This window comes from Mobula hypostoma, chromosome X1 (genome assembly GCF_963921235.1).
Source record: "Mobula hypostoma chromosome X1, sMobHyp1.1, whole genome shotgun sequence".
Lineage (NCBI taxonomy): Eukaryota > Metazoa > Chordata > Chondrichthyes > Myliobatiformes > Myliobatidae > Mobula > Mobula hypostoma.
In genome coordinates this window covers 23919186-23931233 of record NC_086128.1, presented here as the reverse complement: position 1 = coordinate 23931233, position 12048 = coordinate 23919186, and the positions used below count along the sequence as shown (strand labels likewise).

At 44.8% G+C, this 12048-nt stretch overlaps 1 protein-coding gene across 5 annotated transcripts in view; it reads left to right on the top strand.

Annotated features, from left to right (window-relative positions):
- LOC134340113 (rho guanine nucleotide exchange factor 25-like) overlaps positions 1–12048 on the top strand; it is a 331727-nt gene that overhangs the window by 299804 nt on the left and 19875 nt on the right. For 4 of the 5 annotated variants that reach the window (XM_063036977.1, XM_063036976.1, XM_063036980.1 and 1 more), the window contains 3 exons: positions 5923–6012; positions 6408–6500; positions 9006–9056. In XM_063036977.1, the coding sequence (XP_062893047.1) occupies positions 5923–6012; positions 6408–6500; positions 9006–9056 (234 nt within the window). The remainder of the gene's footprint in view (positions 1–5922; positions 6013–6407; positions 6501–9005; positions 9057–12048) is intronic. The other variant, XM_063036978.1, reaches the window with a different exon arrangement.

Here is a 12048-nt window from a genome sequence, read left to right as displayed (position 1 = left end):
AAGTGTCCTATGGACTCGGACCCCAAGATCTCTCTGATCCTCCACACTGCCAAGAGTCTTACCATTAATACTATATTCTGCCATCATATTTGACCTACCAAAATCAACCACCTCACACTTATCTGGGTTGAACTCCATCTGCCACTTCTTAGCCCAGTTTTGCATCCTATTGAAGTCCTGCTGTAACCTCTGACAGCCCTCCACATTATCCACAACACCCCCAACCTTTATATCATCAGCAAATTTACTAACCCATCCTTCCACTTCCTCATCCAGGTCATTTATAAAAATCACGAAGAGAAGGGGTCCCAGATCCCTGAGGCACACCACTGGTCACTGACCTCCATGCAGAATGTGACCCGTCTACAACCACTCTTTCCCTTCTGTGGGCAAGCCAATTCTGGCTCCACAAAGCAAGGTCCCCTTGGATCCCATGCCTCCTTACTTTCTCAATAAGCCTTGCATGGGGTACTTTATCAAATGCCTTGCTGAAATCCATATACACTACATCTACTGCTCTACCCTCAACAATGTGTTTAGTCACATCTTCAATTTTGGCCATCTTTTTTCATATTCTGATACAAAACAAAAGAGGTCATTCAATTCAATGCCAGTGTATTCCCCTGTAATCTATTCTCTCCATGTTCTCATTATTCCCCACCAGATACCCCCTACCCACACTCTCGGGATAATTTTCAGCAGCTAATTACCCCACCAACCTGCACATTGTTGGGATGTGGGAGGAGACCAGAGCACTCAGGGGAAAGCTACACAGTCACAGGGGAAATGTGTAAACTTCACACAGACAGCACCCAAGGTCGGGATCGAACCTGGGTCTCTGGAGCTGTGAGGCAGCGGCTTGACCCGCTGTGCCACCGTACTGCCCATAAAGAACGACAATGTTCCAGAACAAAGTCAACTCTTCAAGGACAACCTCTAAATGCGAGCAAACTCTTGAGGGAGGAGCGCAAATTTTAATGTGCAATTTTTAATAAAAAAACACGCTTATTTATCATAAAGTAAAGCACTTTGAGGACCCATAGGGTGTGGTGGCTACCCAGCAGTTGACTGGTTAGTAGGTATGTTGAGCAAGCTTGGCGTATGAGGTGCTGGGGTCACTTAGAGTATGCATGTAGCGCAAGTCTCTGATTAATGCAACAGATCCTTGCCTTTCGATGCTGTCTCTGTGCATTTTGGCTTCTTTCTGGATCATGGCAGCAGACTCACTTGGTGTCTTGTTGGTGATCAGTAAACAAGCCCGATGCTGTAGTACTTCTCAGCTTTCATCTTGGCCCTCTGACAAAGTGTGAGCTCCAGTCGGGCATCCAAATCAAAACGGACACCTCAGGGGCCATGTGTCAGACTGGAGCCAGCTGCAACATCTGCTCTCTGCCTGCACGAGCAAAATTAGTAAACCTTTGTCTTCAGCTGTCTGTATGTGGGAAGGGTCAGTTCTCTGCGAACCACCCAAGTGACTCATTGTGAACCTGGAACAAAGCAGATGGGTCAGTTTAAATAAGACGTCCAAGTGATACAGAACATGTATAATTCAACAGGGACACTATGATCACAGGTTTAGAATCTGCGCTGACTGGTGCTTATATGAGGTGTCACCTGTAACCTAGTTAGCAGCATGCTTGCCCTTGGAATCAATAATGTATGAGGGCCATTTGGTGGCTCTGGGCCTGTACTCACTCGAGTTTAGAAGCATTGGGGAGGGTCATTAAAATCTATCATATATTGAAAGGTCTAGCTAGAGTGGATGAGGAGAGGATGACTCCTACAATGGGAAAGTCTAGGACCAGAGGGCACCGCCTCAGAATAGTAGGACATCACTTTAAAATAGAGATGAGGTGGAATTTCTTTAGCCAGAGGGTAGTGAATCTGTAGAAATCATTCCCACAGACAGCTGTGGAGGCCAAATCATTGGGTATATTTAAAGTGGAGGTTGATAGGTTCTTGGTTAGTCAGGGTGTCAAAGGTTATGGGCAGAAGGCAGGAGAGTGGCAGAGCAGACTCAATGGGCCAAATGGCCTAATTCTGTTCCTATGTCTGATGAGTTATGATGTCATGAGTTGTGGGTCCCTGAAGCATACTAAATCCAAACTGACGTGCAGTTCAGAGGGAGTTCTGCACAGTCTGAAGGCCACTATTCAGCTGAGTCCCTACCTTATTCTTGGGGGGCTTCAAGTGTTCAGTGAAGTAAAGGTTCCTCTTAATATTCCAAGTCATATACACCGTCATATTACCAAGTAGAAACACCTTTGATGTTAGTGGGATCTTGCTTTGTGCAGGTTTCACTATTGCGGTCCCCTACAGAGAAACAATTATGTGCCGTGTGGATCGGATGTACTTTGACTGCAAATAGAAATGCAACATGTAAAAATTACTTTGTACATGGGGGGAGAGCTGTTCGGTCAGATTAGGCTGAAGTTTGCGTGTTAGAAAAACCTTAGCCATTCCCAAATGTCCCTGCCCTATGCTGAGGGCTTTTCTTTCTAACATAAGGTGAACTGACCAATGGCAGGAGCACTGAGGAAGGACCACCTCTAAACACCCTAAACAGTCTTGACAGCTGGCAAAGCCCTACCACAGCTTCACTGGCTGTCTAAACTTCAAATCATTATCAATAGTCACACAGTCATAGGGTAATGCAGCATGGAAACAGGCCTTTGGCCCAACTGGTCCATGCTGACCAAAGGGCCCAAATAAGCTAGTCCCCGTTTGCCTGCATTTGGCCCATATCCCTCCAAACCGTTCCTATCTATGTACTTAACTAAATGTGTTTTAAATGTCATTATGGTATTGGTATTGGCTTAGTATTTCCACATGTACCAAGATACAGTGAAAAGCTTGACTTGTATACTGTACATACAGATCAAACGATGCACTGAGCTAGTATAACGATGCAGAAAAAAGTGTAAAAGCTACCGAAAAAGAGCAGTGCAGGTAAACGATAAAGTGCAAGATCATAATGAGGTAGATTGTGAGGCCAGGGGTCCATCTTATCGTACAAGAGGTCCACTCAAGTCTGGTAACACCAGGATAGAAGCTGTCCTTGGGCCTGGTGGTAACACGCTTTCAGGCTTTTATAACTTCTGCCTGTGGGGAGAGGGGAGAAGAGAGAATGTCTGGGGCGGTAGGGGTCTTTGATTGTGCTAACTGATTTACTGAGACAGAGGGAAGTGTAGACAGTGTCCATGGAAGGGAGGCTTGTTCCCATGATGTGCTGAGCTGTGTCCACAACTCTCTGCAGTTTGTCTCAGCCACTCCCTCTGGCAGCTTGTTCCATATACTCACCACCCTCTAGGTGAAAAAGTTGCCTCTCATGGAACCCCGGCCTTAAACTTAAGCCCTCTAGTTTTTTGGTTCTTTTTCCGTGGGAAAAAGGGAAACTGCATTCACCCTAAATATGCCCCTCATAATTTTATACACCTGTATAAAATCATTCCTCATTCTCTTTCCAAGGATGATTGTACCTCGTGTCCAAGCAACGTTCTCATAAATAGGTTTAAATAGCCAATAATTAGGCACTATTAATATTTTTAAGATTGAAGTAATGAAAAATAAAAATAATTTAAAAAAAAATTTAAAACGAGAAACAAAACTCCTAAAATTCTTATTTTGGACATTTTAAACTTCTTCGATCAAATTAAACATGACATTTTTTTTTAATGTTCCCTTCACATCAGCCCCAAAGCCCTGCCATTCCCATTGAAATGAATGCACCCTGGGTCCTTGCACCATTTCTAACCTGTTGCAGGATCCCAGCAGTGACTCTGTGTAGAGAGCCGATGAATGTCTGTGAGCGTCAGCCTCTGGGCTCCCTGTGACAACGCATGGGCTGGCTTACACTTTAACAGCTCATCTCCCATTCAGAGGCAGCAGCATACACCTGCTGTGATAGTGGATGACGGGGGTAAATGCTGGAGGGGCTGTGTAGCCACCTAACCCACCACAGCCCGTCCCTTGACTCCGTGCAATAAGCATCAAGCAGACTTCAACTGTGCAATTATCCTGTGCACAAATTAAGGGACACGTTTCACCATTAGCATATAACTCCTTCGTGTGCTGTTCAAATGAACTGCAAAGAAATGCATATCAGTGTCTTCAAGACACTGAGCTTTACGGCACAATAAAAGGGCCTTCAGTCCACCACGTTCATGCTGACCTTTTCACCCACCTACACTAATCCCATTTGCTGACAATCCTGCTCTGTCTTGCCTACTTATGAGCCTGTCAAAATGTCTCTCAAACATAGTGATTGTACCTGATTCCTCCTCTAACAGTACATTCCAACGATCAAAAAAAATTCCCCTCAAATCCCTTTTAAAGCTCCTTCCTTTCACCTTAAACCTGTACTGACTTGTTTTTGATACCCCCTACAACAGGAAAAAGATTTTGATTATCTACTGACTCTGCTTCTTACAATTTCACATAACTTTATCAGGTCACCCTTCAGCCTTCTTTACTCCTGGGTGATAAACTCAGCCAATCCAATCTCTCCCCATAAATCCTCCAATCCAGGCAACATCCCCGGGAGCTTCCTCTGCACTCTCTCCAGCACAACCACATCCCCCCACCCCCCTCCCCCCCCCCCACGGTCAATAACCACATCTGCACACAATACTCCAGGTGTGGCCTAACCAGAGTTTTGTAAATTTGCAACAAGACACCTCAACTTTAATATTCTCTGAAGGCATGCCAAATGCTTTCTTCACCACCCTATCAACTCATGTTGCCACTTTCAGGGAGCTATGGATTGGAATCCCCAGGTCCCTTTTTTCACCAACATTTTATAGTGTCCACCCATTTACTGTCCATTCTCTATTTCTCTTGCCAAAATATATCACCTCATGTCTGTCAAGATTTAAATTCTTTCTGCCAACACTCTGCCCAACTTTCTATCCGATCTGTATCTGTTATCATTACTAACTACAATATCACCATGCTTTCTGTCATCTGCCAACTTACCAATCATACCGCCTATATTTACATCCAAATCATTAATATACACTCATTAATATATACCTCTGGTACCTAATAAAATGGCCACTAAGTGTATGTTCATGGTCTTCTGCTGCTGCAGCCCATCTACCTCAAGGTTTGACATGTTGTGTGTTTAGAGATGCTCTTCTGCATACCACTGTTGTAACGCATGGTTATTTGAGTGACTGTCACTTATTCGTCAGCTTGAACCAGTCTGGCCATTCTCCTCCGCTTTCTCATTAACAAGGCATTTTTTGCCCAGAGAATTGTCAGTCACTGGATTTTTTTTTTGTTTTTCAGACCACTCTTTGTAAACTCTAGAGTAGAGGTTCCCAACCTGGAGTCCACGGACGCCTCAGTCAATGGTAGGGGTTTATGGCATCAAAAGGGTTGGGAACACCTGCTCTAGAGATGGTTGTGCATGAAAACCTCAGGAGATCAGCAGTTTCTGAGATACTCAAACCACCCTATCTGACACCAACGATCATTCCATGGTTTAAGTCACTTCAATCACACTTCTTCCTCATTTTGATGTTTGGTCTGAAAAACAACTGAACCTCTTGACCATGTCTGCATGCTTTTATGCATTGAGTTGCATTGGTTAATTGGATATATGAGCAAGTGTGTGGGTGTACTTAATAAAGTGGCCATTGAGTGTATCTCACAAGTAATAAGTGTCTCAGCACTGATCCCTGCTGTAACCCCACTGTCACTGATGTCCCAATCAGAAAGGCATCCCTCCACCATTATTAAGTCCCTCTGCCTCCTATTACCAAGCCACCAAGTCAATTTTGGATCCTGTGGCCAGCTCACCTTGTGCGAGGGACAGGAAAGGAACAATGTGCGTGTGCGAAGAGGAATGCTGGGGGCCTGTGTCGTGTGTTCTTGTCTGGAGTTGAAACTTAAGCAGAATGAACGTCTATTATTTTCCAGGAAAGACGGTTGCACATGTACGTGGTTTATTGCCAGAATAAACCTAAATCAGAGCATATCGTCTCCGAGTACATCGACACCTACTTCGAAGTGAGTGCCCTTTCATTTCGCTCTGGTTTTGCACACACAGCGCTTGGACTAAGTTCTATCCTAGCATGCCTGACCTTAACTGGGGAAGAATAGGGAGCTTATTCCATGTTATCTCTGGAGATGTGGCTTTGAATCCAGAGCTCCAGCTTTGCTGACTGCAAGCATTTTGTGCATCTTATATGCTTAGTGAGTGTAAAGTTAGAGCTTTTAACGTGGCAGTAATTGATACAGAATATTTCTTGTTTACAGAGTGCTAAATATGCTTAAAAGATAACAAACAGTTGCATAGAGTGCTGTGAATGTGGTGAATTTGGGGGAAGAAAGCAACATTCAGGAAGCATAAGGTTGACCACCCCCCCCCCCCTCTATAGTAATGCTTTGTGCTTGTTTTTCAGGAGTTGAAGCAACAGCTAGGCCACAGGCTTCAGTTGAATGACTTACTTATCAAACCCGTTCAAAGAATCATGAAGTACCAGCTTCTTCTGAAGGTGGGGACCAGTCTGTTTATGCCTGGGCCTACTCATAAGTAACCAATATTATCGAAGGGGATGCTTGTTCTTGATTAAGCATTGAAATTTGTTTGCCATTCCTCAGCCAATCTGTTTATTTGCACCGGCCCACGTAGTGGGGCAGCAACCCCTGTCAGCATAGCAACAGAGAAAGGGTCAGTGTGGGTATGGAATGGAAGGAGTGTGTGGTTTGTCGTTGTATGTAAGCCTTGAGCTGGCTGAACAGTTCCTTCCTGCTCCTCTGCCAGTTCCCGGAAGCTGCTCTGTGCCCGACCCAATGAACAATTTTCCTCCTTCCTTCTATCACGGAGGATTGGAACATTCTGCCCAGGTAGCTGCATCTGAGCTGCTTCTAATCTCTTGCGTGTCTGAACGCGCACTCTGCGATGCGCAATTTTGCTCTGTGGTACTCAGGAACCTGTCTGCGCTCAACTGGACGCACAACAGTGGTGCTATGGCTGACCTGTTAGCGGGGCACTTTAACAAACTGAAAGCAGCGACTTCGCACACTGCCAGGCACGCAATGCTTGTGGCCTCTGTACTGAACAGTTTTGGCGACCCTGCAGATCTTCCGGCACTTTAAGGGCAGACCCACACGCAATGATTCTGAAACGGTTTCTTCCCGTCTGCCAACCGATTTCTGAACAGTCTATTAATCCGTGAACACTCCATTTTTCCTTTGCAATTATTTGTTTTTGTAATTTACAGTAATTTCATGAATTTGCACTGTACAGATGCCGCAAAACAGACTTCATATTATCAAAGTGAGTGATAATAAATCTGATTCTGACCCTACTGATGTTAACAACTGAAGCCTTGCAGCCAGTTATGAGTTACGCTCCATGATTGCCAGTTCCAGTGTGCATGCCTCCCCCAGCTCCAGGAATGTCCTGGATTTCCCGGGAATGAGGGATTCACATCAGGCTCACAATTTGCTGTATTACCGTAATGTGAGGAAACTGCGCTGTGGCGGAGAGGAAGGCTCTGCAACGGGTAGTTAAAACTGCCCAACGCATCACCGGCACCAGAAAGGTCAGCAGTGTCACGATGGACCCTACTTCTGGACCGTTTGCTCTGCTCCCATCAGGGAAGTGGCTATGCAACGTCCATGCCAGGACAACCAGTTACTTCCCCCAAGCCATTAGGCTGATCAACACCCCCCCCACCCATTAACCCACCCCACCACTACTTCCGCATCACCTAGCGTCACTTTATGTACATCCAATCAGTCTGGCGCTGCCTTCGAATTAAAATAGGTGGCCACCAAGAAAACCTGCCTTTTGTAGCAGATGCGGCAAAGATGTTCGACAAGACGGTCCCCAAATCTTACGTTGGATCTCACCGATATAGAGGAGGCCGCACCAGGAGCACCAGATACAGCAAAATGAATGTGAGCTTGCTGTGGCCTCTTTAAATTCTTACCCCATCATATTACAGCACAAACACAGGACATTAGGTCCACCTAGATTATATTGGTTAAATTCCCTTCTCCTTCTCACTCCATCAACATAATCTATGTTTATAACCCAGAAGAGTTGCAGCACGATTGGCTATGCATAAGTACTTACACTGGGTATAGATAATCACAATCTTTTTCCTCAGGGCAGGGAAGTCTAAAACTAGAGGAGATAGATTTAAAGTGAGAGGGAAAAGATTTAAAAGGAACCTGAGGGACAGCTTTTTCACACAGAGGGTGGTGAATATATGGAAGAAAAATGGTAAAGGTGTGTGCAATTACAGTGTTTAAAAGAGATTCAGACAGGTACATGGGTTTAGGGGGAATTTGTGGAAATAAGATTAGTTTGGATAAGCACCTTGATCAGCATGGATGAGTAGGGCCAAAGGGCCTGTTTCTGTGCTGTAAAACACTATGCAACATCCGTACATTTCTAGAAGGGCCCAGCATTGAGTCATACAACAAGGGTGGAAGCTATTTTGCTTACAGAGTCTGTACCTTTTAAGTGAAAGTGCCAACCAACTTATCCAATTGCCCCGCTCTTCCCCCACAGCCCTGCCAACTTCTCGTTTATCAGTTACTTCTCCACTGAGCCTGTTTCTCTCCTGGATTGCCAAAGCTACCACGAGGATGCAGCTGTTGGGACGAGACACGGGCGAAACTCCTGCCCTTCCCACTCCGTGTAGTTTATTCAACCCCAACACACTCTGTGCAATCAGCAAGGCCAGGCAGCTTATTGTAAGGTCTATTTAATTGCCCTTCCAATAAACTTAACCCCATGCAACTCCTGTTAGTACTCCAGGCACTGGGGAGGGATTTTAGATGATGCAAAAACACAACAGTATTTCCTCCTCCTTCAGCCTACCTAAAAACAAGGCATTACTGGTTCTGCTACCCTTTAGAGACTACTTCTGAGTACTAAATTTGTTGCCGTGGGAAAATAATCATTTATTGTTTGAATATACTGATATGGCTGATGAATTTGCAGCCCTTAAGTCACCTGTCCTTTTTTTCCCCCTTTTCTCCAGGATCTCCTGAAGTATTCAAAGAAGGCTGAGCTGGACACCACTCAGTTAGAGGTACAGTAACTACTACTCACTACAAGACAGCACAGTGGCACAGCGGGTAGAGCTTCCATCTCACAGCTCCAGAGACCCAGGTTCGATCCTGACCTCTGCGTGGAGTTTGCACATTCTCTCCATGACCACGTGGGATCTCCCCCCACATCCCAATGACACACAGGTTGATGGATTAATTGGCCACTGTAAATTATCCTTAATGTGTGGCTGAGGGGTAGAATCTGGGGGGATTTGGTGGGAATGTGGGGAGAATAAAATGGGATTGGTGTAAATGCAGGAGTGGTAATTGGTTTATTATTGTTACATGTACTGAGATACAGTGAAAGGCCATCCAAACAGATCATTCCATATATCAGTACATCTGTCAGAAAACGCAGAGGAGGCTTGAGCAGTGGAGGTGATTTGGCAGTGATAACTCTAATAATAATAATTGTAAAATAACAAGTCATGAGGGGCCACTAAACAAGAGGGAACAGATACTTAACACAACAAGGCAAGATGACAACTGAAGGCTAGAAACAACTGGTTGGTTTGATGGGTGAGCAAGAACTGTGGATGAGAGCTGGGTTTAAATAGGCTGCAGGAGATGAGCTGGAAACAAGCTGGGTGGAGACTGGGAGGTGTCTGCCTGTGGAGGCCTGACAACATCAAGGTAATACAAAAGGAAAAACAAGAACAGAATAGGGAAAGGAAACAATAACAGAATGCAGAGCATAGCTTTGCCGAGAAAGTGACATGGAGGCAGGCAATTAAGGTATAAGGGCCAGGATAAGATAGATTGAGGGATCAAGAGTTCACCTTTATTGTACAAGAGTCTGTGCATTAACCTTATAACAGCAGGATAGAAGCTGTCCTTGAGCCTGTTGGTATGTATTTTCAGACTTTCGTATCTTCTGCCTAATGGGAGAGTGGAGAAGAGATAGAGTCATGGAGGAGTACAGCACAGAAACAGGCCCCTTAGCACAACTGGTCCGTGCTGAACCATTTAAGCTGCCTACTCCCAACAACCTGCACCAGGACCATAGTCCTCCACACCCCTCCCATCCATTTATCTATCCAAACTTCCCTTAATCGTTGGAATCACGCTCGCATCCACCACTTGTGCTGGCAGCTCATTCCACACTCTCATAACTCGCTGAGTGAAGAAGTTTCCCCTTGTGTTCTCTTAAACTTTTCACCTTTCACCTTTAACCCATGACCTCTGGTTGTAGTCCCAACCAGCCCCAGTGGAAAAAGCCTGCTCGTGTTTACCCTATCTATACCCCTCATAATGTTGTATACCTCTATCAAATCTCCTCTCAATCTTCTATGTTCCAAGGATTAAGTCCTAATCTTTTCAATCTTTCCTTATAACTCAGGTCCTCCAGACCTGGCAATATCCTTGAAAATTTTCTCTGCACACTTTCAACCTTATTTACTTCTTTCCTGTAGGTAGGTGACCAAAACTGCACACAATACTCCAAATTAGGCCTCACCAATGTCTTATACAACTTCAACATAACATCCCACCTTTTGTACTCAATACATTGAATTATGAAGGCCAATGTGCCAAAAGCTTTCTTTACCACCCTAATGTGACACCACTTTCAATGAATTATGGACCTGTTTTCCCAGATCCCTTTGTTCTACCACACTCCTCAGTGCCCTATCGTTCACGGTATACGACCTACACTGGTTGGTCCTACCGAAGTGCAAAACCTTGCACTTGTCTGCATTAAATTCCATCTGCCTTTTTTCAGCTCATTTTCAATCTGATGCAGATCCCTCTGCAAGCCATGATAGCCTTCCTTGCTGTCACAACACCCCCAATCTTGGTGTCATCTGCAAATTTGCTGATCCAGTTTACCACATTATCATTCAGATCATTGATATAGATGACAAACAACAATAGACCCAGCACCAATCCCTGTGGCACTCCACTAGTCACAGGCCTCCAGTCAGAGAGACAACCATCTACTACCACTCTCTGGCTTCTCCCACAAAGCCAATGTCAAATCCAATTTACTACCTCATCTTGAATGCCAAGCGACTGAACCTTTCTGACCAACCTCCCATGCAGGACCTTGTCAAATGCCTTGCTACCGTCCATGTAGACAATATCCACTGCCTTGCCCTCATCCACACTTTCCTAGTAACTTCCTCGAAAACCTTACCATGCACAAAGCCACACTAACTATCCTTAATCACCCCATGTCTATCCAAAAACTTATGTATCTGGTCCCTTAGAATACCTTCCAATAACTTTCCCACAACTGATATCAGACTCACTGGCCTATAATTTCCTGGTTTATGTTTGGAGCCTTTTTATAACAGTGAAACAACTGTTGATGCCGCTTTGCCTCACTTCTATAGACTCTGTGTCTGTCTCCTGAGTAATTACAGAAGCAAAAAAATTCTTTTAAGATCTCCTCCATCTGTTTTGGCTCCACAAATGGATTACCAATCTGACCTTCGAGAGGACCAATTTTGTCCATTGCAATCCTTTTGCTCTTAACATATCTGTAGAATCCCTTAGATCAATATCCCGGAACACTGAGCTGCCAGTCCTGCCCCTCCTGCAACCAAGTCTCACTAATGGCTGCAATGTCATAATTCCAGGCTTTGATCCATGCCCCGAGCTCATCTGCCTTTCCTATGATAGTTATTGCATTGAAATTACACAGCTCAAGACACTAGTCACTTCATGCTTGATCCTTTGATCCCTAACTTTGTCTGAGGTCTTACCAACATCTGTCTCCACAATCTCTCCACTAACTGTTCTGGCATTTTGGTTCCCATTCCCCTGTAACTCTAGTTTAAACTCCACTGTGCAGCATTAACAAACCTTCCCACTAGGATTTTAGTACCCCTCCAGTTTAGGTGCAAACCGTCTCCTCTGTACAGGTCCCACCTTCCCTGGAAGAGAGCCCAAAGATCCAAAAATTTTATTCCCTCCCTCCTACACCAGCTCCTTAGTCACGTTTTAAACTGTATAATCTTCCTAGTTCCGGCC